Source organism: Lepidochelys kempii, chromosome 16 (assembly GCF_965140285.1).
Source record: "Lepidochelys kempii isolate rLepKem1 chromosome 16, rLepKem1.hap1, whole genome shotgun sequence".
Lineage (NCBI taxonomy): Eukaryota > Metazoa > Chordata > Testudines > Cheloniidae > Lepidochelys > Lepidochelys kempii.
Window position 1 is genome coordinate 18863188 of NC_136395.1, and position 24315 is coordinate 18887502.

Consider the following 24315-nt stretch of genomic DNA (forward strand, 5'->3'; position numbering starts at 1 on the left):
ACTCATTTAAAAAAATAATCTGTTTTTGAAATACACAGAATGTTAGAATATATATGGAATAAGAAAAGATCATGAGTGAGTGCAGATACTTTGTACAGATCCATTAAACAGGCAAACTAGCTGTTCTAAATATTCTATGGTACTATCAAACCAGACAGCACAAAGTGGTAGTGGACTGGCGGCACTCTAACCCAGACGACCACTAGGTCTGGCAGTCAGAGGTTCCGGGTTGCTCCAAGCATGGGATTTCACCCCTGACCATCTTGACAAATAGCCACTGACAAACCTACCCTCCATGAACTCATCTCATTCTTTTTTGAACCCAGTTATACTTTTGGCTATCACAACACCCCATGGCAATGAGTTCCACAGGTTAATTGTGCATTGTGTGAAAAAGTAAAAGTAAATACAATTAAAACTGGTAAAAAAACCTGACTGTTAAAGAGAAAATGGCATGTCAATAAGTGACATGTAATATGAAACAAAGAAAGGTAAAAACTGAGTTATGGATATCTGTAATTTTATTTTTCTCAGCCTAGAAAAAGAGATGTCTGCTAAACCAGTGAATTAGTGTTTGAAAGGAAGCTATATCATCATCAAAGGACCTTTTTCTCCCATGCAGCTACCTTGAAAGGATTAGTTGAAGATAAGGCAGGATATGGACGGGGACTGTCTGATATGATGATGAACTTTAGAAACCACCTAAGACTTGTCATGGACACAGGGGCTTAAATAACCAGTTGGGTGAAAGATGGGGAACTCCCAAGAAGATCTCCAAGACAGAAAAGACTCAGGCTGACCAGTGAGTGATCAAAGATGAATGATTTCCAAGATATGCAAGGTTTTATTGTCATTTTTCTGTAACTAAATGGGAATGCCTCAGTTTAGTTTATGAAAAACAAATCTAAATACAGTAGGCAAACCATTTCTCATGTCTTACAAAACCATTTATATTGCTATTTGAATGCTGATTGCTCAATTTCATGCAGAGGGCCCCAAAGAGATGAACTCCTCAACCAGTGAGGAGAGGCAGTGAAGGAGTTTCTAGATCCTCCATCCCCCAATTGACATCTTAGTTGGAGGGGCCCACACAAAGGTGTCTTCTCCTATTAATGTGTGTAACAAAGTGCTGCAGTTATGCATTCACAAGGAGAAAATGCTAAGGAGTGAGAAAGTGTGTGATTGGCAGAACCCATTGGGCCATGTTCCTCCTACAACTCCCTGACTTAAACCAAAGATTAAAGAAACTATTTTCATGGCTTTCAGTTGTGCATGTTAGATTTCTTGAACAATTTTATAGATGTCTTTTCTATATAAAGGAGTCATTTTCCTGGTCCTGTTTCACAGAAAGTAGATTAAAGGCCTGAATTTAGATTCAGAGAAACTTTCACCCACTTAGTTCAGATGCTTTCTTTGTCAGTTTAGGAAATATATTGGAAACATTTATATTCCAGTGAAAGTAAAAAGCCCAAAAGCAAAACAAAAAAAAAGCATCACACCCCCCCAAAAAAACCACCACATAGAAAAAACTTTACTCCTCATTTATACTCAGGCCTCTCTGTCAATTGAACCACGAGCCAGAGAGTTCTTAGCAAGTAGAAACCTATTTTCCCAATACAATGAATGTCATAATGGAAGACCCTAAACATCCAGAGTGGTGAGAATCTCAACCATTGTATTAGGGAATAATTTAAACTTTAGATACTGGAACAGTTCTAAGAAAGAGTGTTTTTTTCAATACTCCAGTTCAGTTATCTATAAAGCTATACAAACTATTGGGTCTAGTCTTTATTTGATACCCCTAAAAAAATCTCATTAATACTAATAGACCACCCTGTGTTTGCCAACAAGTATAATGCCAAGAATAAATAAAGTGAGCTCACTATGGTTACCCTGTTCTCTCTTCACCATATCACAGTGTTTCATGCTGATCTTGCTTCTCAGATGTACAGTAACACATCAGAGTGTCTGCTGTGCTCTCAGCAGGGCTGTGCATTGGCATGGAGCACCTTCCTAAGACTAACTGCTTTCAGCAGTACTGAATTCCACATGCTATGGCATGTGGATTCCAGGAGTAGGGATCCTTGGAGCCAATTTAATGAGTGAAAATTTACTTTCAACATATAATGCCAAAAGAAATAATACAACATATGTTATTACATTAACCATGTCCAGTATTACTTTAAATTTCAAGAGAACTTAGAACAAGAGTCACTGTTTCCTGTTCAATTTGAAAACCAGGACCACAACTCTAGTTTTTAAAAAGGTGCTGAGTGCATCTAACTTCTTGTTATCTTCATGGGAGTTGAAGGTGTTCAGCACCTCTGAAAATCAAGTCCTTATTTCTTCAGCAGAAGGCAGGAGAAAGACAAGAAGTTTGTTAAGTCAAATGTGTCTCCTCAGTGGAAAGGAGAAATCCTGTTAGAACTGAGGAGGGGAGAAAGAAGCACATCACTAGACATGTTCTTTTGTAGATCTCTGCTATCAGAAGAGAGAGATGGACCATCATCATAACATTCCTCCTCCTCTCCCACTTAACTGCTAGAGAAATCTGCTACTGGAAAGCAAACAACACTAGAGGCTCTTGTCAAGATTCAACGATAGCAGAGCAAAAGCAGTTATTTACCTGCACTATAATTTGAGATCTGGGTGCAGAGGTGTATACCACTCAGGGGTTCATACACCAAGCGCATCAAACTTGGGTAACTGCTTAACAGCACCTGCCCAGGTGAAATTCATGCCTTTCAGCCCCGTAGACCTTCCCATGGCTATATAAGGGCAGTGCCTCCCTGACCCACCTCTCTTCCTTCACACCAGAATCCAGGGCTAATGATGCCAGTGCAGAAGGGGACAGTGGGTGGAATATGCACCTTCACCCACACCTTGAACAGCAATAGTTACAGTACAGTTAGTAAACATTTTTCTCCTTCTTCACATTGTTGCAGATGTATATTCTACTCAGGTGATTCAAAACCTGTAACTGGAGGAGGTGGGGCTGAGAGACTAAAGAATGATTGTAAAACCACTTTCTCAAAGTTTGCCTAATACTTGGTAAAAATATGTACTGAAGACCAGATAGCTGCCCTGCAAATGTCTAATATAGAAACAACACTGAGGAACACAACCAAAGTGGCTTGGGCCCTAGTTGAATGAGCTACCAGTCTCTGAGGTACTCCATACGCTGCAGTACTGTAGGAAGTAATCCACCTAAAGACTGTGTGCATGGAAACTGCCTAACCCTTTACTTGCTCTGCATAAGAGACACAGTCGAGAGGAATGATTAAACTGCTTAGTCCTCTCTAAGTAGAACGCCAAACATCATCTCACATCCAGTATATGATGGAGCTATTCCTCCGTACTCAAATGCAGTTTAGGATAGAATACAGGTTAATATATGTTTGGTTAAGGTGAAGCCGTGACACCACTTTTCACATAAATTTTGGATGCTGCCTTAGCACCATATTTATCTTTAAAAAATTCTGTATAGGGAAGTCCTGCCATGAGAGTCTGCAACTCTCTCACCCTCCTTGAGGGAGTTATGGCTATGAGTAAAGCTGCCTTTTGGCAAAGAAAGGACAGAGAGCAGGTTACCAAGGGCTCAAACAGAAGACCCATGAGAGCAACTAGCACTGTATTAAGGGCCCAGAGTGATGCCATTTCTTTAACAGAAGGGAAGAGACAGACTAGTTTTTTTTAAAAATGTACTTACCTGGAATTTAGAAAAATGGATTTCACACACTTGAATGGAATACATATCTGCAACCGCTCAAATAACAACTGGCAATACTTACAAGCCACTTCATAGAGTATGTAGCCCGCCTTTTAAGTTTAGGGATTCCTGATAGTTTGTACACCACATGCCTTTCCCATAAGAAATAAATGATGGCTTCACTAAATACATGGTTGTTCCTCCTTTTAAACAGATGAGAAACCTTCAACGTCTTACAATACTCATCCACAGCCAAATTTATAGCCATATATATGTCATGCTGATGCTTCAATATGTACATCTTTCAAGAGTAATTAAGACTAACCCATCCCAGCCCAAACTCATGTCAAAAAGTATGAATAAATCTACCAAGTTTGTTTTCCTTGCAATTGTTTGTTCCACTAAGAAAAAATATTTTAGATTACTACTTCTTTCCATTGGCAGTTTTCTAATGAACATTTATTCAAATAAATGGAATATTCTATATTTTAACCAGCTACATTTAGCTGCACTAGAGAGGCATATTCAGAAGCCTTTCTGGTCTGCAGCTCAGAAGTGTAAGGATTTAAAAGACCAAAGGGGTTATTGAGTAAACATGCTGTTGCTAGGCAAAAGAACACAGGTAATAGGTTCTGGTTGAAATATAGCCTACTAAAGTAGTTTAGAAACCCTATAATAGTTGGGCTATTTGTGATTTGCTGTAGCACACTGCGCCACCACATCTGGGAGACTCAAGTTTTGAATTGCCAGCTTCACAAGGGAATGTAACTGCTCCATTTGCTACTAATTGGATATAATTAGCCTTTGGGATACACTGCAAGCATGAAAGGCCTTCAGAAAATTCTTTATCCATGTCATTATCCATCTTATTTCCTGAGCCGTAGAGTGGTAGTTTCCTGGCATTCCTCTTCTGTCTGACATAGATTACTGCATCAGGATAGAATTGTACCTGAATTCATTAAACATCTGGTCCTCACCCTCAGGAATTGCTCATTTGAGTTTTCAACAAAGTTCTGCGGGAATCCAGACTGCCTATAGTCTGGCACCAAGCGAAGGTCATTGTCTTGCTGAAACCGGGGAAAGACCTACACTTGCCTTCAAGCTACAGCCAGTTTCACTTCTAAGCGTTTGCTTTAAAGGTCCTCGAGTATCTGCTTGTGCAAAGAATTTCATCATCTGTGGAAGGCAGGCTAGCACCAGAGCAAGCTGGTTTTCACTGCAGTCATAATACATGTGATCAAGTTCTGGCACTTACAACTTTGATCAAAAATGGATTCCAACATAAGCTGAAGACTGGTTCAGTTTTCCTTGATCTGACCATGGCTTACAATATGGTTTGGCACATGGACCTTTTGGTGAAAGTGCAAAGCTAGTTTTATCTCCCCGTGCATTAAGAAAATTTGAAGCAATGCTACTGCTCTGAATAACATTTAAGTGTTACTGAATCCCTAAAGACAATGCTACTAAAGACCTGCAACTTAATATTTTTGCTGAAATAAGAATATTTGTCAAAATAAAAAAAAATGCTTATTTGTTCAAATACACAACAGATACAAGATAACTGAATTTCCATGGCATAAATAATAGCAAAGTGGTGGGAAGAATTCTTCACTTCCTAAAATGCCTTTTCAAGGAAACATCTTGTTTGTGCTAAAGATTCTTCCCATGCTGCTTCTGCTGTTATGAGGAATGGGGAAAAATGAGAAGGGAGAACTCATTATACCCATGAAACTATAGCACAATTGGGACAACGTAATCCATTTGTCACACCATTTTTATACTTTGATATAAGATGTCACATTAAACATAACAATGAACTGCCAAATACAAAAATATCAGACAGAACAAGCACATCAAATATTGATTAATTAATGTAGCACAACATGTAGTCATCTTAATCCACGGAAACGCAATTATATGTTCACTATTAGAGAAACCAGGATTACTGGAGATTGTCTGCAATAGCACCACAGCATGTAGTTATATAATATGCATACAATAACCGAGGCATCAACTGATCTCCCAACATGCAACATATTTGAGTAAGCTTCCCTCTCCCCACCTCAAAAACCTGAGAATATTTGAGCACCTGGAAAGATAGAACACAGAGGAAAGGTTCGCACCCCAACGGGAAAATATTAATAATGTACCCTTTTATCTCAATAATCTTTTAACTGCTGCAATTTATTTTGTTGGCCATGAATCACTAATCACAGGCAGGAAGGAATCTGAATAAGAGATGTTCCCAGGGTGACATTACTATGCCAGCCACATTTTCAAACAACTGTATCTTTCAAATTGCCAACAATTCAGACACCTCTTAAACTTGCCACAATTCTGTTCTCACCACTGGCCAAAGCAGTTAGACATCCAGACGATGGGTCTGATCCAGCCCTCATGATGAATTTATGTGGTCCATGGGAAATATTTAGAATTTGCATATACCCAGCTTCCATTGGGGGGTGAGGAGGGGGAATTCTAGTTCTCATGATTGAGAAGAAAACCTTCCAAACATGAATCAAGTATGACAGATGCAGTACAGTCTGAGTCTGCGGACAGGCTGCAAGAGGTGAACTTCCCTGCCTACCAATAAAAAAAAAAAAAATCCTCACTGGCATGTTGATTCTGAAGCCTAACAATACAAAGTGTAAACATTAATTTTTTCATTGCTTATTTTAGGGGCAGAATGGGGTAGAAGTAGGAGTAAAGCCTAAGGGTAAGAGTGTGGCAATTGGAAGTTGATGCAGGAAGGAAATTCAGAAAGAAGAAACAAGAAGTGACACAAGAACAGTGACAAGAGAGAGAATAGAAAAGTTAATGAAGGAAGAGGGCAGAAAAAGTGAGGTGGAGGAGAAGAGAAATATAGCTGATCCTTAAGGTGAGCATATTTTCCAACTGAGTGATGCTGAACGTGGCAATAAGGTATTGAACAAATAACAATAATATGACTGTAACAACAAGTTTAGTTACTACACTAAGGCTCTATTCAACCCATTATATACTCTGATCACATTTTCAGGCTTCCCTCTGCAACCAAGAAAATAAAAAAGGTTAAAAAAAAAAGAGTAAGCTGAGATTTTCCCGTATCATAGGATTTCAGAAGCTGGGGCTATGAGGAAAAACAACAAACGTCATCAGACTCAGAATAAAATTGAGAGAATTGGCAACACAACACTCTAGCCCATGAACCATAATTAAAAATGGAATTTGTCTCTCTCTACCAAATAAATTTAACTCCTCTGCCAGAAAAATAATCACATTCAACCAAAGTCTACCGAAGTTACCACCGCAGTCCGAAGTCAATGCAGTAACACTGATACAACAGAGTGATATTTGGCTCCACATCATGTAATTTTGCTAAAGCAGCCTTTTTAACTACCCTGCTATTGATATATTGGTAAGAAGATAGAACACTTTATAGATTTTTGAATTACTAGCTGTTTAAAGTTACTATACAAGGAGAAAACTCTGCCGATTGCTCTCATTTCATTTTATCTTAAGAAAGCTTGGATTTCCTTTAGATCCAGCACTGACTCAGTGCCACAGACTCCAGTGACAAAGATGCAATACAGTATTTATACATCAGTGGATCTTGTTCTACATGAAAGGCAGCAGTCCATTTTTACCAGCTACAAGGATGGTTAGTACCCTGAATAATCACTTAACACTTAATTTCCTAATATAATACTTTTCTTATACATAACTAAATATTTTAAACAGTTTACTTATTTATAAGCCTAGTTGTGGGTATCTCGGTGTTTCTGGCATTGCAACACAGACTGCCTAGAGTGCTGTTGTCTATGTCCTTAAACATTTTCTAGGTGTCCTCTTAATTGCTTGTCACCTGTAAAGGAGGTTTCAATCCAATGAAAAATTAACATATGGTGAACAGATGGACTGAGAACAGGCATTTGACAAGAAAGTACTAGCACCAAAGACTTTTTGGCTCCAGTCTTTTAGGACTTTCTGAAAAGACCTACTCAAATCTCCTAGTCACTGATCAGTTAATGAAGAATCTTGCTTCAATGTCAATCTGATCTTGCAAAAATACTTTCAAGGCCATCTGGAAAGGAGAATTCCTATAATTCAGATTTGTTGTTAGAGTCCAAAGTAACTTTCAGGGAGACTGACAGGCAGCAATTCATTGTTTTCATGGTACCCATAGTCCCCATCCAGTTACTGGTCTCACTCCTCTATAGAGCAAGCCCACAGCAAAAGCCTCTTAATATTACAAGGTTAATTTTTTAAATTAAAAATAAAAAACATCACACAATAAGAATTCTCTCAAAAATGTTCCACTACTCACTGAGGTGGTAAAACAAGAGTTGTAGGTTGGGCTTTTGGTCTCCGTTTTGCAGATACTCCCATCTGGTTGGCAGAACGTTTCAAAGACTGTTGATTCAAAAGGCCAGACGCTAGCCCTGCATGGTACTGCAACTAGAGAGCAAAGTGAAATCAGCAGAGAGACAGTGCCTTAAAAATCCTCCCCTTTGCCCAACTGCAATATTCTGTACATCTCAGATTTTCATCTCCTGCATCCTTAGTAACACAACAGCTACTTGCTGCTAGTAAGATAGCAACTAATACTTTGCACATTATAGCACCATCCATACAAGCACTTTATGAACATTAAATACAAGTTATACTTTACAACAGGCCCATGAGGAAGGTAGATATTCCCATTTTATAGACAAGGAAACTAAGCTACAGAGGTTAAGTAACTTGACCAAGATAACACAGCAGTTGTGCAGGTGAGTCAGTAACAGAATCAATATTTCTTGAAACCCAGTTTTGTTCATAAAACCGTAGAACATTCTCTCTCTCTCTCCAACAACCATTCGGATTTTTTTTCCTATTTGAAGTCACCATGCTAGTTTTATAGGAGGCTTTACCTATGTGAATGACCTGTGACCAATATTATAATTTCTGCTAGACTACTCTTTTAGGCTTGAAAGCAGAGCCCATGATATATTAAAAACTGTAGTGTTTAATAAGCTACAGATACAAACTAATTAAGGACAGTATGTTGTGTCCAAGTTGACCTAAATCCTACAGAGGCAGCCAATTTTTCTTTAATATTTATTTCAGATGCAAGGAAAACTGATCCCATAATTTGCTGCTCTGTGCAGAATAAATTTGTGAACCTGGACATAGCTCTCATTAATTTAAGGAAGTAATATTTTACTATACAAACAGATATAACAATAATTTTTTATGAATGGGTAACAGATCATACACAATAAACCAAGAGATTCAGGGATCCTTAAAAGAAGAGGATCAGGAAGCTGGCTACATTAGGAAAATCTGGCTTTTTTTTTTCCCCCAATTGCTTGCACCTGCTCATTTTGCAAATGAAAATTTCATCTGAAGTAGGTGTCTTCCCCAGGCATTTATTTTAGTTGACAGTGAAAGACAATATGTGAAGGATGTATGTGAACATGGAAGACAATTTTACTGAGCTCATTCTCAGATAGACGTACTGGTGTCTTTATGGTGAAATCAAATTATGAAATCGATAAGTTACAAATTAACCTTAACACTTCTTAAAACATCCTGCTCAATGGAGGTTCACCCTACCCCAGATTCTGAAGTAAAAAGCACCAGATATTTATCCAATGTTAGCCAAGTGGAATTCTTTCCATATCTGTAGCCCTATATCAGTGTTTTGTCAAAGTGTCTATACATTTGTTTTGAAAAGGTCAGCTATTTTACAATTGAGGGAAACTAATCCCATGACCACCACATAAGAATGTCATAGGTTCCTCGCCATAACCTAACAATGTTTAGAAAATAAAATCCACTTACACACCACCGTTCTACAGTGTTGTGACTGAAAATGAAAGAAACAAAACCAATTAAAATTATCTCCTTGAAAATTACTCTAAAAATGAATGAAGCTATCCAGTGAGCCAATAAGACTTAAATGTCAGTGTTCAGAGCATCCTTATTGCTTTTTTAACAGCTTCCTGATTTACTTGGTCGATTTGCCATGTGATTTATACAGCACTATGACACAGACAAAGATGTATAGCACTCTTAATAAAAGCAGAACTACTCTCAGCTAGGGAAAGGGAGGGGTATCATATTGCTCTAACAACTCATCTTAGACCAATGAATTTTGCTCAAATTTGTTTTTCTCCTACAAATTTCTTAAATGGGAAATCAATGAACGAAAGGGACACTACAAGTTTGAAAGACAATGTTTCAAAATGTCAGAGGCTTAGTTTTCTATCTCCACTACCAGAATTTGCAATGAGTGCAACATGCACAGTATTTTATGGAATTAAAGGGAAAGACAGCTTGGCAGGAGACCCCTTCCTGGCTCTAGGAACATTCCCTTCCCTTTTCTTCATTGCATCTTATTATGATCAGTGCAAACTCAGCCATTTTGTCCCTGCTGACACTACTCTGGAAGAGTTATGCTCACTGTGCAGAGTGGCATGACTGGTATTTTACCCAAATGACATCATTTTGGCCACCTGCTCAAAAGAGAGAGCAAAAAATAGTACTATTACAGATGAACTCTTAATATTACCATTTTAAAATGTGATACCTATTCGGAGACCTCCTGGTATATTTCACACTTAGGGGCCAGGTACAAGAAAAGTATGTACCCTTTTTAAAAAATTAGTATTCCAGAAAACAAACTATGTCCTTGAATGCTGACTCCCAGTAATTCAGTGACTTTTTGTTAATTGTGTACACACACACACACCCCCACCCACCCCATTCTACACTTCCAGGAACACAGACCCAACTGTCAAAAATCTATAAGGGCCCATAAATTTTTTTTTTTTTTAAATCTTTATAATGAGAGAAAGGGTCAAAGTTAATAAAACTGATAGGAAACTCCTGTCCAATATCATTTATACATTATTTAAGCATTACATACTGTATTGTACACAATGCATTTTTGAACCAAAAAGACTGGGAAAATGTTTCCTTAGTCACAGGTCTGAAAAACAGAACCAAGGCTAAAGGGTAATTCAGATTTATTACTATTTACAAATACAGGCATGAGATTTAATGCATAATGTGGTATATACACATAAAATGTACACTTTACAATGCACACATTTATCTCCTAATGTTCATGAGAGCAACTCTTGTTTCAAAAAGGACGACGGAAAGGTCGATAATAGTTCTCTACTTTTCAGGATAATATGTTCATTTTATGGCATGGTCAAATGTGAGCAGAATAAAGGACTGGGGGAAGGGAATACACCTTTTCATCATATCTGGTTATTCTAGGTTTTCTGTTCTGTTACTCCATCTGCAGTTACCCTTTCTATTATTCTGGTTTCATGGGCTTTTTAGAAAGTCCCTTATTCCCAGCACGAAATTATTACAGTACAGTTATTATAGGAGCTAATTAAAAAACTGCTAGTCATTCTATCATCAGAAATTTCCTGTATCGGAATTATCCTACAGATGGGATATACAACCAGTATTGTCAACCCCAACTATTCAAAGGTCAGGATTCAGACCTTTTAAAAAAAATCAGGTTTATTTACTTAAAAAATTTGTGGGGTTCGTTTATTTGCCTTGTGGTCTCTGTGCCTTTAAGGTGCTGTCAAGAGTTTTATGCAGCCATGAGGGCTAGAAATTCTCTAAAGAAATATGAGATTCTCTTGCAATTGCCTGACTCCAGGAAAATTACATTTAAGAAAGACATGAGATTCACAACATATTAGAATTAGGTAATGAGGCTGTCTTTAATGACCGGCTGAGATAATATTTAAGACAGTGCAAATATATATAATTTCACATAGTATTACTCCATTGTTTTACTGCTTTGCCTGTCTCTACTTGTTCACTCTGGCATGCAATAGTTCAACGCCTTTATTTTGCTCTCAGTATTACTACTATATAGGTGATACAGGCCACAAACACCTCTGTTGGCATACTTCCAGCATTTCTTGGGGGGGGGGGGGGAAGTGCTTTGAAACACTAGTATAAATAGTAATTATTAGTATTACTTAAAAACAAAATATTGAGAGAATCATAGCCTTCACATTAATAAACTGTAAAATACTTGCTATTAGTTTTACTCCGTTTAAAAGCCAAATCACTATCTTCTGGATGGTGAAAAAATATTTGGCTTCTGTAGCTCAAGCCAGCCTGGGATGTTTAACAGAAGACATAGGTCAAGAATGGATTCAATACAAATAGGGAGAGGAATGAAACCAGTTCAAGAAGTCTATGACTTGGTCCATTCACTCCTTCTGAGCATCATTCAGAGAGTTTGTCACGTGACTGAAAAGATTTCTGCCTTCACTCCTCAGGAAACAATGGTACAACCTGATCCCTTAGGGTCCAATCAGCGCTCAGCATTTACTGTGAGATGTGGAGTGCTTTCAACTCATTAATTTCAATGGAGGCTGAGCACCTTGAAGGAGTAGACCAATAAGCCGTCTCATGAGTTACTTAACTTGTTACATCAAAGATGTGACTCGAACGGATTAGTCACAGACGCTCTAAATATTTCATTAAAGGTATTTTGCATACGTACCGGTATCATATTTCTCCAAATGTAACCATACTGTTTCAATAAAAACAGTCCCAGAAATCAGATGCTATGGCTAGACTGCCAGAAATTTCTTGTATTCTGATATTTTCAGTGATCACCACCCTCAAGCTGCTGTTGACAGTTACCGTTTAGCATTTTGCCAGCTAAATGTGTGCAACAGCTGTCAGATTAAATATGTAAGTTACCTGTTGTACCTGAATGTTGACATATTGGACAGCATTAAAAATCATCATCACATCAGCCACTCAGGATTCCCCATCATTCAAAAGCACTATTACAGCAACTCATCCATGTAACTTTCAGTTTTGGGGAAATCCAACTGGCTGGTGAGAAGCTAACCTCTTTACCACCAGTGAAATACTAAGAACATAAGTTTGGCCAAATAGGGTCACACTAATGGTCCATCTAGCGCAATACCCTGTCTTCTGACGTGGCCGGAGCCAGATGCTTCAGGAGGAATGACCAGAATAGGGCAATTAGCCAGTGAGCCATTCCCTATTGTCCAGTCCCAGGTTCTGGCAGTCAAAGGTTTACCATTAGGATCATATCAAATGGCCTTTTGTTTGTGTTGACTGCTGACAAAACAAGCCATTACACTCCACTTACTGAAGATATTATTTAGCTTGCAGAAACTGAAAAAGCACCTGGAGCATTTGATCATGTCAGTTCACTGTGTGCAATAAATTGACATATTAACAATCCTTAGAATTATTTTTTGAGTAATTACTTTGCTTCAAAAAAAAATGTTTAAAACCAGAAAGCTCATGTGTGTTCGTTCTTATAACCCCAAGGTGACTTTTTCCAAAATCTTAATTTTAAATATTACAGGAACATATATGTATATCATATTTTAAATAAAGTGCTTTTGGCAGTGGGGGTGAGAGGGAAGCAAGAGGGAGTTGTTTTAAAAAGTATCTGGTTCCAACCTCCCTGAGAATAGGGGCTTCCTGGAAGCAATGACAGATCCTTATCCATCACAGGACTTTCTAAGACCACTATAACATTAGCAAAAACATGCACATTTCTCTCCTTTTAAGATGCACAGTACTTTGCCCCTCATTAAAATACTTCTCCCTTTCAGCTAACAAGGGAGTTTATTATGATAAAGCTGTAGTAGTTCTTTTGAACCCAGCTATGAGCAAGCCAACAGAACACTCCCTCGGTTTCATCTTCGCAGACGAACGCAGGCAAGAGAGAAGTTACATTACTTTAATTGATACACTTTTAAAAGAGTATCTCAGATAATGAGGCCAGTTTGGAAAAAAAAATTCTAAACAATGTTTGATCATTTTAGTATAGCTGAATTCTCAACTTGGTCAAAACAGCATCAACAGACCAAAAGAGCAGGTTCTCCAATTTATTTACTTATTTATTTTCTCTTGCTGAACTAGGTTTCCGGCCTTCCAATTAATAGGAAAGCCAGACATCATGTATTTGTTCTAGATTTCCAACTCAGTTAGAACACTTTGTTCTCCTTTTCTTTTCTTTTTTTAACTATATTCCCCACACTCCTTCCAACTCACTAGGATGCCTAAGCAACAAGTATTGTACCCCACCTGTGGGGGTAATAGAACTGTTATCCCATTACTTTTCTTCCTTCAAATCCCAGTATTACAGTTGTCCTCTTTTAAAGAGCTGGCACTACTATTAAAATCTCGTCCATGTAACGGCTTCTATTTGTACTGAAGCCATATGCATAGTGTCATGGAACATTCTAAAGAGACCTACATTTGCTCCCCAGGCCTGCAGAAGAGAGTTGAGTGGGTCCTTTCCCAAGACTGGCAGATTGGAAAATGCTCTCTGAAATGGCACGCTAGGAAAACAAAGTTTGTGTCTTTCTCAGTCTGTGTTGTTTTTAAACATTGTTTATTTTAGAATTTCTCTCCATTATGTCTATTTCATTCCATTCTCTCTAAGCACAATACTTATGCTGTAAGTGCTGTTTTAATTAATGTCAGACTGCAGCCTTCAAGTGTAGTTTTGTCTCATATTTTCTTTTAAAAAACAAAAAAAATTCAGTATGGAACTCCTGATTCTAAATCAGCGAACTTATCAAGCTTGTCCTTCCTTACTACTTTCAGAGACGGGTTAAGATGTTGGAAAGAAGGGGAAAATTGAGGGGCAACATAACTTCATAACCCACTGTAGTGAAAGAAATGGGCGACTTGCAAAACCAAATAAAACAGTATATTCCTATTACCAAGAGCTAATTAGATTAGCAAAGGAATTCCAGTATCATTTCGTCCCGATATGCCAATATTTAATTGTTGACTGAAATGTCTCTTTATTTTCAGTCTAATGGGATCAGGCAGGTATGTTTAAAGAAAAAATAATAAAATAAAAACAATTAAGAACTTGCTTCATGCTAATTGAAGTAGTACAAGCTCCTCCTGATGAGCTGTAATTGGAACATTTTGGATTTTAATCTCCGCAATAATTCACCTGGAGCAAGTTTTTGAAGAGACTGAAAAAAACTTATATAAAGTAACAAAAACCTTATATAAAAAGTCACTATGGTGGTGAACAACAAGAGAAGTTCCTTAGCCGCTACTGGCCTTTCATTTAAGGCACTGGATCAGTGGTCTGGATTCAGTCCTCAGCTCTATTAAATACTTCTTTTACAGAGCGTTTAAGAGCATACAAAGGGGATAATATTTCCCCTTCTTGACTAGGTTACTGTGAGGGGCTCATAAAGGATGGTGATAGAGTCCATATATTTAGGTAGGCTTCCAAAGTTAGGCTCCTACCCAAATACTAAAATTGCAACATCACCCTAAGAATGCTGGACCAATAAAGGTTCTGTCCTTCATATGAGATATTACACCAAAGACTCCTTTGCTGGTCTCTGGTTTATGTCCAGGTAGAAGTTAACAAATCCATCGCACTTTCCTGAAAGCGTTGGTAATAGGCCCATTATCCAGATCAACTTTCCATCCCCATTCTGCCCCTAATAAAAAAGGTTGCAGTATCCAAGTCTGTGCAAGAGACACTGCTGATCATGCAGGTTTGTAAAGTGTTTTGAAATCTACTTGGTCATTATATTGGTAAAATTTAACTGCACTTTGGGATAATTTCAACCTGAAGAGACTATATCAAAATCACACTATTCTCTAGTTTAAAGAAACCTAATATTTACACACATCCAAAGAAGTGGGTATTCACCCACGAAAGCTTATGTTCCAATACATCTGTTAGTCTATAAGGTGCCACAGGACTCTTTGCCCCTAATATTTATGTTACCCCTTTGGTGTTTAGAGAGCATGACCCCTTTAAAAGTTCATACACAGGCAGAGGAATTGCTGGTTATTCCAGGAAGAGGAGAGGAGAGAGAGAGTGTGTACGCGCGCACGAACCTCACACACTGAAGCAGTAGAGAACCAGCCTGAAGCCCAGAAGGGACAGAGCAGCTGACCTGGGACATCCCAGGACGGAAGCGAGAAGAAGCACTGTGAGGACAAACCAGATCCAGACCCAGTATCACTGTCACCAAAGCTGTATGGAACTATGGAGTACTAGAGCTTGTGACTTTGCATGGGGAGTAAGGAGGGAGGCTGTAGCTAGTTAAGTGGGGAGATTTTCGCTCTGTGTAGGTTTGTACAGAGTGACAAAAGAGGGCACTGGAGGGGTTTGTTGGGGAAAATTTACTGCTGCCGAAGATGACCAGGAGCACCCAAGACTCGCTGCTGGACAAGAACTTTACCCAGGATTCCTGAACTCTGATTCTAGATGCATTGTTCGATGTCTATATTTTCATATTGTGGGCCTGTAGGTCCTCGTGTTGGATGTAAACCTTGTTTTACCGCTCTCCCTATCTTATCCCCCTGTTGTTTTTCTCCATTCATTGTACTGTTCTGGTGTGTGTAAGTTTACTGGGGGTGGAAAGGGTTGGAACAGGTGCCCCAAGGATGGAAGAGAGTTTCCCTGCGGCGTTGCTGAACGCACCTTTTTCTTGGCCCAAGCCACTATAGTTACATTTATATAATATGTAAACTGCATGTGGCGATACCCCATATTTTAGCCCCCATATGCATCTCTGAAATTGTTCTGAAAAAAATCATGCAGTTCTCAAAACTGTCAAGTTGTCAAGAAACTAAACTGATACTTACCTAGAAACACAGGTACAATCCAGTGGCATAAAGAAGAATCCCTAGAGGGTCACAAGTGCAAAAAAAGTGAAGTGAAGCTACCACAATCACCTCCAGAATTCAAGGGATGGGCTAGAGCAGTGGTTCCCAAACTGGGGTTCGGGAACCCCCGGGGGTTCGCAAAATGTTACAGTGGGTTCCCGGGAAAAAATTTCCTAATGGCGGACAGAGCTCTCCATAGGGACCCCGGGCAGCACGGGGCCAACAGCCTGGAGCCCCTGGACTTCCAAAGGCTAAACAGATCAAAGCAAGCATATCTATCACACTGAGTAGATTTAAACTTCAAGATTCCTTATAAGAAATGGAAAGAAAGCTGGATTTTTTTTGCTGTTTTTAAATTAAATAGGCAGCTAGTGTTGTTTTCAAAATTATTACAAAGAACAAGTTTAAGCTTTGTTGTAACGTACATTGTTTGCCTGGACTGCTCAAGACCTGAATGCTTGTGTAGGAGGAACTCTGAGTTGGCTTCTTAAATCCCTTCATGCTGTTTCACATCTGATACTCCTTGATGAAACGTAGGAGCCTTGTCTTATAACAGGCTTATTCAAAGTGATACAAGCTACGAACGTGAGATCTTGTAAGAGAGTTGCCGTTTTTATAATTTATAAAAATACTGTCATGATAAATAATAATAATAAATAGTGTGTAATAAGCATGTCAGAAAAACAAATGTTATATTTCCAAGATCACTGCTTTTATCATTTATACTCAGGTAAAGGAGAAAATCCCTGGAATATTCATTTTTAAGAGGGGGTTTGTGAGACTTAACTTTTTAGTGAAAGGGGTTCACAGGTTGTTAAAGTTTGGGAACCACTGGTCTAGAAACATATTCAGCAATAAAGGAAAGAAGAAGAAATCTGTGAACCTGAGTACATTTAGTTGGTACAGACGGTGTCACATCCACCACTTCTTAGCTAAATATGCAAGTGATCATATTTCATATTGGTTTTAGATTCAAAATGGTACCATTTTTAATTGCTTACTTTTATACATGGTACGTTTATATTTGTATGTTATTCTTAATGGATAACCCTACTATCTGCTGAGCTAAAAATCATTCATACACAAAGAAAAGCCATGTTCCCTTTTTAACAAAGGGATTCTTCTTGAAGGGGAAAAAAGGATCTGTAGCAGAGAAAACAGGTTGTTAAAACTGGATAAGGATACAATTAGCATCAACCTTCATTGCTACTACGGTCCCTTAAAAAGCCACTGGAACTTAGAACTGAAGACTCTTCTCTTATGTCCTGAAAGACCAAGATAAACATTTTCCAAAGCCCTAGAATTAATCTTTGAAGTCACAGGCTCAGGTGGCAGCTGTGGAGGTATAAAGAATGGTTTTCTGTCTTGGTAACAAGGAGATTTTGATGTCCTTGGAAGACAGAAAATCTGAAGAAACTTCATAAATGGTGTGCTGCGAAGAAGGGCTGAAATCAACTATTTATATTAAAATGTCTAGCTGCATTAACCTCAACGCAGCAGTTAAGCAGTATACTATGATCTGCAACCTTCCAGGAGGACTCCATCATTACAGCACACAAACCATTTTCATGAAGGGGGGGGCAAAAAAAGGGGGGGCCAGTTTGCATCCCATTTTCACCTGAAAGGACAATCTTCATAGGTCAGATTTTTAACCGTATTTAAGCACCTGGCTCAAGCCCTTGAGGAATTCCACCATGATTTCAACAATTTCCATCCCGCCACCAACCTCAGCCTGGTCCAGTCCACACAAGAGATCCACTTCCTGGACACTACAGTGCTAATAAACAATGGTCACATAAACACCACCCTATACCGGAAACCTACTGACCGCTATTCCTACCTGCATGCCTCCAGCTTTCACCCTGACCACACCACACGATCCATCGTCTACAGCCAAGCTCTGCGATACAACCGCATTTGCTCCAACCCCTCAGACAGAGACAAACACCTACAAGATCTCTGTCAAGCTTTCTTACAACTACAATACCCACCTGCAGAAGTAAAGAAACAGATTGATAGAGCCAGAAGAGTTCCCAGAAGTTACCTACTACAGGACAGGCCTAACAAAGAAAATAACAGAACGCCACTAGCCATCACCTTCAGCCCCCAACTAAAACCCCTCCAACGCATTATTAAGGATCTACAACCTATCCTAAAGGATGACCCAACACTCTCACAAATCTTGGGAGACAGGCCAGTCCTTGCCTACAGACAGCCCCGCAACCTGAAGCAAATACTCACCAACAACCACATACCACACAACAGAACCACTAACCCAGGAACTTATCCTTGCAACAAAGCCCGTTGCCAATTGTGCCCACATATCTATTCAGGGGACACCATCACAGGGCCTAATAACATCAGCCACACTATCAGAGGCTCGTTCACCTGCACATCCACCAATGTGATATATGCCATCATGTGCCAGCAATGCCCCTCTGCCATGTACACTGGTCAAACTGGACAGTCTCTACGTAAAAGAATAAATGGACACAAATCAGATGTCAAGAATTATAACATTCATAAACCAGTCGGAGAACACTTCAATCTCTCTGGTCACGCAATCACAGACATGAAGGTCGCTATCTTAAAACAAAAAAACTTCAAATCCAGACTCCAGCGAGAAACTGCTGAATTGGAATTCATTTGCAAATTGGATACTATTAATTTAGGCTTAAATAGAGACTGGGAGTGGCTAAGTCATTATGCAAGGTAGCCTGTTTCCTCTTGTTTTTTCCTACCCCCCCCCAGATGTTCTGGTTTAACTTGGATTTAAACTTGAAGAGTGGTCAGTTTGGATGAGCTATTACCAGCAGGATAGTGAGTTTGTGTGTGTATGGGGGTGGGGGGGATGTGAGAAAACCTGGATTTGTGCAGGAAATAGCCCAACTTGATTGTCATGCACATTGTGTAAAGAGTTGTCACTTTGGATGGGCTATCACCAGCAGGAGAGTGAATTTGTGTGGGGGGGTGGAGGGTGAGAAAACCTGGATTTGTGCTGGAAATGGCCCACCTGATGATCACTTTAGATAAGCTATTACCAGCAGGACAGTGGGGTGGGAGGAGGTATTGTTTCATATTCTCTGTGTATATATAAAGTCTGCTGCAGTTTCCACGATATGCATCTGATGAAGTGAGCTGTAGCTCACGAAAGCTTATACTCTAATAAATTGGTTAGTCTCTAAGGTGCCACAAGTACTCCTTTTCTTTTTGCGAATACAGACTAACACGGCTGTTACTCTGAAACCTGTTTTTTTCTGGATTCACTTATATCACTATAGGTTACATTTGTAGACTTCCACTTCTTGAGTAAATGAAATTTTCAGGTAAACATTACTTTTTTTATTCTTCAATACGGACAGGTCCTATAATGGGATCATCATCAGTCTTTACTTCAGAGTGGAAATAATAAACAGGTTATTAGGATGCAACCTATGTACATGAATATTTAGAGAGAATATGTTGGAGTTCACTGAAGTACTATTGAGTGTAGCACCCTTTGGCCAAACACGCATATGGATGACCACGTGGCTGCCCAGCATATTTTTTCATATGGAGCACAAATTTCTCTGCCTCTCCCTAAGACACCTCTACTAGTTTCAGAAAACATGCTCCAAACAGCTCTGCTTTATAGCTTCTATACTCCAGAGACATTCATCTTGAGATGAAAAGATGTTGATGCTTTCTTACATTTGATGGCAGAGTTCCTTAGACTTATGGGTAAGGCTAAATTTTTCTTATGCATATTATTAGTAAAAGCCATGGACAGGTCACGGGCGGGGGACACAAGTCATGGAGGTCTCTGCTACTCATGGTTTCCTTGACCTCAGTGACAAAATCGTTGCCCTACTTATGGGTTACCTTGTATATTTTAAGTGTCCTTCTCACTTCCAATGTGTTCCATGCTTCTTCCTTTGGATGAGACAGCCTGGGACATAATAATGGCAATACAATCTCTTGAAATTCATGAAAAATTAAGATGACTTCAGGAATAAAAGCTGGATTCAGCATCCACATCCATTTATCAGCAAGTAAAGTGTAGAACTGTGACTTACTGGAGAGAGTTCACAACTCCAGGATTCATCTGGTTATATGTAAGAACAATGCCATGCAGGTGAATCTTTTTATATCTTTGTGCCATGAGATCATTTTTCTTCATGCTGAGTCCATGGTGCTGGTCATGGCTGATATCAATCCGTTTTTACGCAGACTTTCAAGCCGACAGCAAGACTGACTTTCACGAATTCCAGGATATGTTGTACCTTTGCACTGAAACAGGCCTTCTGACATGAGAAAAAGTAATGCTTTGCACTTAATTAGGACATTAATGACTAGAATTCGAGAGAACAGATTATAAAACTGCAAAACTCATTATTTGGATACATTCTAATGAAAACTCATTTTAATCCATTTTCAATCTAAACTTCTGAGGATTAAAATTTACTTTTATACAATAAAGTCTGTGCAAAACTAATCTAGACTGTACACACTGGGAGAAACATGTGGCCAAGATACTCAGGAGTACACAGTGATTTGGGGTGCCTCAATTTTTAGAGGCCCTAACTGAAATGACATAAAGGGCCTTTATTTTCAAAAAGTGCTAAGAACCCAGCTCTAAAAGATAGGCCATTCAAAGGTGCCTCAAAATTGGGCACCCAAAATATCAGTAGTCACTTTTGAAAATCTTGGCCAAAAATTTCTCAAGCCTTCAAAGAGTTAAGTTATGAATGCTTTTAGAAAGGAAAACAAAATCCATCAGGTTTGATTGATAAAAGTGTAGTTTTTAACTAAAACTGAAAAAAGTGAAGCTTGGTAACATTTTTCCCAGCATAATTTGCTTCCTTTGCTTTTTCCCCACCGGGCTGCACATAAATCAAAGAAATGTTAAAGAGGCCCATATATCACAAACTGGCATTTCAAAACTATTTACAAACTCTGTAATAGTCAGAGGATGGAACATATAAAAGTGTGACCAGGAAACCTGAACGTAAGTGAAAAGGCAGTTCCTACCTTCCATTCGGGGTTAATTAAATTTGGAAATAACTCTTAATTGAAAAGTTAGGATATTTAATAAGAATCCTGATAACTCAGGATGACAAAAGAAAAAGGAAACAAGTTAATATGTGCCCCCAAACAAAAATAAACAGGTTTGAACAACGTGCCTGCTCCATGATTAAGCACACAAATCTAAAAACTAAACAAGGAAATGATGCTTTAATGAGGTTTGAAATAAGTGTGCAAGCATAGCTGACATTACACTTGCAGAAAGATTATAGTACGAAATCGTGATTGTGAAAAAAAACTCCAGTGCTTAACTGCATAGCTGTATTAAATTCTCAAATCCCAAGACCTAAGTGCACAACATGCTACTTTATATAGATGAGGTTTTCTTAACAGCAGCAAGTTAAACAAATAAGAATCTCTTCTCCTCATTTGAAAGGACGGGACTGGATTATAAAAAAATTAGCTGTCCATCTGTTAAAATATCACACTCAGACTAGGGAGTGCAAAAAGCACAGATGTTTTACAACCAAATCCAAAAAGTACAGTAGTCTGAACTGGTGTAATAAAGCCATTTGCTTTGCAAAACCTCTTTCATTGCACAGATTTCTTTTACCACAGCATAATGAGTAACAGCTATGGATTACGTAATCCTTACTTCTGAGAAGAGATCACATATTCTTACCCTTATCTGCAACACTTGGGTGAATTAACTGATCAGAGAAGCTAGAAAGAGTGAGGAAATACAGTAGAGTACAATTTAAGCTAAGAAGTGCTTACTCAATATTCATTCACTAGTTGACTGAAGTTACCAGTATCTTATATGTAAAGAGCTCAGATACCATTGCAATGGGTATAGTTCAAGACACTAAACAAACAGAAATAGAAGACAGTCACCACCACCTTTTGTGGGAGGGAATCAGAACAGTTTGTTTTTTCCCTCTACTATTCAAGACTTTCTGCAAGTACTAATGATTTTTATGAGTACACAAATGGAACATGCTTTATATTATTTTCCATGGGAAATTATAATGGTATTATAGGGTAACACAATTAACCCACAAGATTAGGAGCCTTTAAAATTAGGAGTCATTCATAGGTCTAATGAAAATCTGGCTTAGTGCTGAGTAAGCAACATATAAGAAACCACTAGCTATACAAAAAAAAAAAGGGAGTACTCGTGGCACCGTAGAGACTAACAAATTTATAGGTGCCACAAGTACTCCTTTTCTTTTTGCGGATACAGACTAACACGGCTGCTACTCTGAAAAAAAAGTGTGTTATATCTAGTCTGCCATTTGCTTTCAAGGTTTCTATTTAGCAAACAATGTGTGTTTCAAATGACAGAATGCAGTATTAAAGAAAGTGAGCACCCAAGTCAGTAATGACTGGAGAAAAAGGCATCAAGTTGCCCCATTATCCTGGAGAAAAGGAGTTCTTGTGGCACCTCACAGACTAATACATTGGTTAGTCTCTGAGGTGCCACAAGTATTCCTTTTCTTTTTGCGAATACAGACTAACACAGCTGCTACTCTGAAACCTAAAATTATCCTGGAGGCCACACTACCTGTAACCACATATCAGCGTACTATAGACAACCAATTTTATTTCTAGTTTTACTGCAATAGTTAAAGGTTTTTACAAAGCAGATGCCTTTCCTCCCACACATCAATTAATTTGCAAATGCACTCAGGTTGTAGAAATAATGAAGTGCTGAATGCTTTTCTATTGGCAAGTTTTGCTATCAGGAGGTGGATGCTGTGGGCGAGGTGCTAAATGTGCTGCTGCTATATGCATGCCAAAGGAGAGATACCACACATGAAACCTGGGTGACAGCTAACAGTGCACACATCAATTATTTTATTTACCCCTTCCCCACCACCAAGAGAAAGAAACATGATCCAAAAAAAGCTTTTTACTATATTTATCTAGATATTTATAACATACTCTTTGCAGTGACATCTGTGATTTTTTGCTGTCTCAATAAAAGTTTCAGATTTGGAGACCAACATACAGAGGGAGAGTGATTCACTCATTTCATAACATATATTGTCAATTACATTTTTTAAAAAAAAGTTACATTAAAAGAATACTAAGGTTGCAAAGTCAAGCATTAAAGGTTGCCCATGCATCCAAGCAAGCAGGAGTTATTTAGTCCTACTTTTTCAACTCCCAACTGGTTTCTTAACTTTGAATGAAACTGTCACTGAACTGAACTAGTTGAATAAACTGAAATGAATACAATATTCTTTCTGAACCTACAGAAGTGGCTACTGCTGTCAAAAGCTGGTTTAGCATTTTAACAAATTCTGTTTCCAGTGTTTAATAAGTGAGTTTCACATCTCTGAACTGGTGTGACTTTGTTTAAAACTTCAGCAGCAAATATGTACTACAAAAAATATTATTTTCATTATTTAAATTATTTTAATAGATTACAGTAAACTTTACAACCTATGTTAAGTCTTACTAATTTCAAATTTAAATTTAATAGGTTTATTTTTAAAAAAGAAAAATTGTAATTAAAATATCTAATTTAAATTAAAAAAATCTTTGTTTCTAATTGTTTTTTTTTAATCTACCTTGCTTCTGCTGTAGGGCATCACTTATCTTCTCAAATATGGAGCCTTCTCTTCCTAGCTCTCCTTCTCTCACCTTGGCTGCTCTGTCTCCTGCCTTCCCCTGTCCTACCCAATGCTTCTTGGGTGGTTCCCTGAGTCTTTCCCATGAATCCTTTCTAAATACCTGCTTTGTCACCTTTATTTTTTTTTTTCCTTCTTTCCACTCTCCATTCCCCACTGTCTGCAGGACAAGTGGGAAGAAGTAGCTACTTCTAGGCCCCAACCAGCTAACCCACTGTCCCAAGGTGCTTCACCCTGAACAGGCAGTCATTAATGACCCACCATAGTACCCTGTCTGCAAAGGACATGCTTAAAGCCTTGTCAGCCCTG

General features: G+C 38.5%; 1 protein-coding gene across 2 annotated transcripts in view; it reads right to left on the reverse strand.

The window, feature by feature from the left end:
* Positions 1 to 24315, reverse strand: part of MED27 (mediator complex subunit 27) — a 180086-nt gene that overhangs the window by 104584 nt on the left and 51187 nt on the right. Inside the window, exons 1-3 of one of the 2 annotated variants that reach the window (XM_073314821.2) lie at positions 20422 to 20611; positions 20228 to 20294; positions 8016 to 8146 (exon numbers count right to left, since the gene is read on the reverse strand). In XM_073314821.2, coding sequence (XP_073170922.1) covers positions 8016 to 8146; positions 20228 to 20294; positions 20422 to 20525 — 302 coding nt within the window. In that variant the 5' untranslated portion in view covers positions 20526 to 20611. Of the gene's footprint in view, positions 1 to 8015; positions 8147 to 20227; positions 20295 to 20421; positions 20612 to 24315 lie in introns of those variants that run through there. The other variant, XM_073314820.2, reaches the window with a different exon arrangement.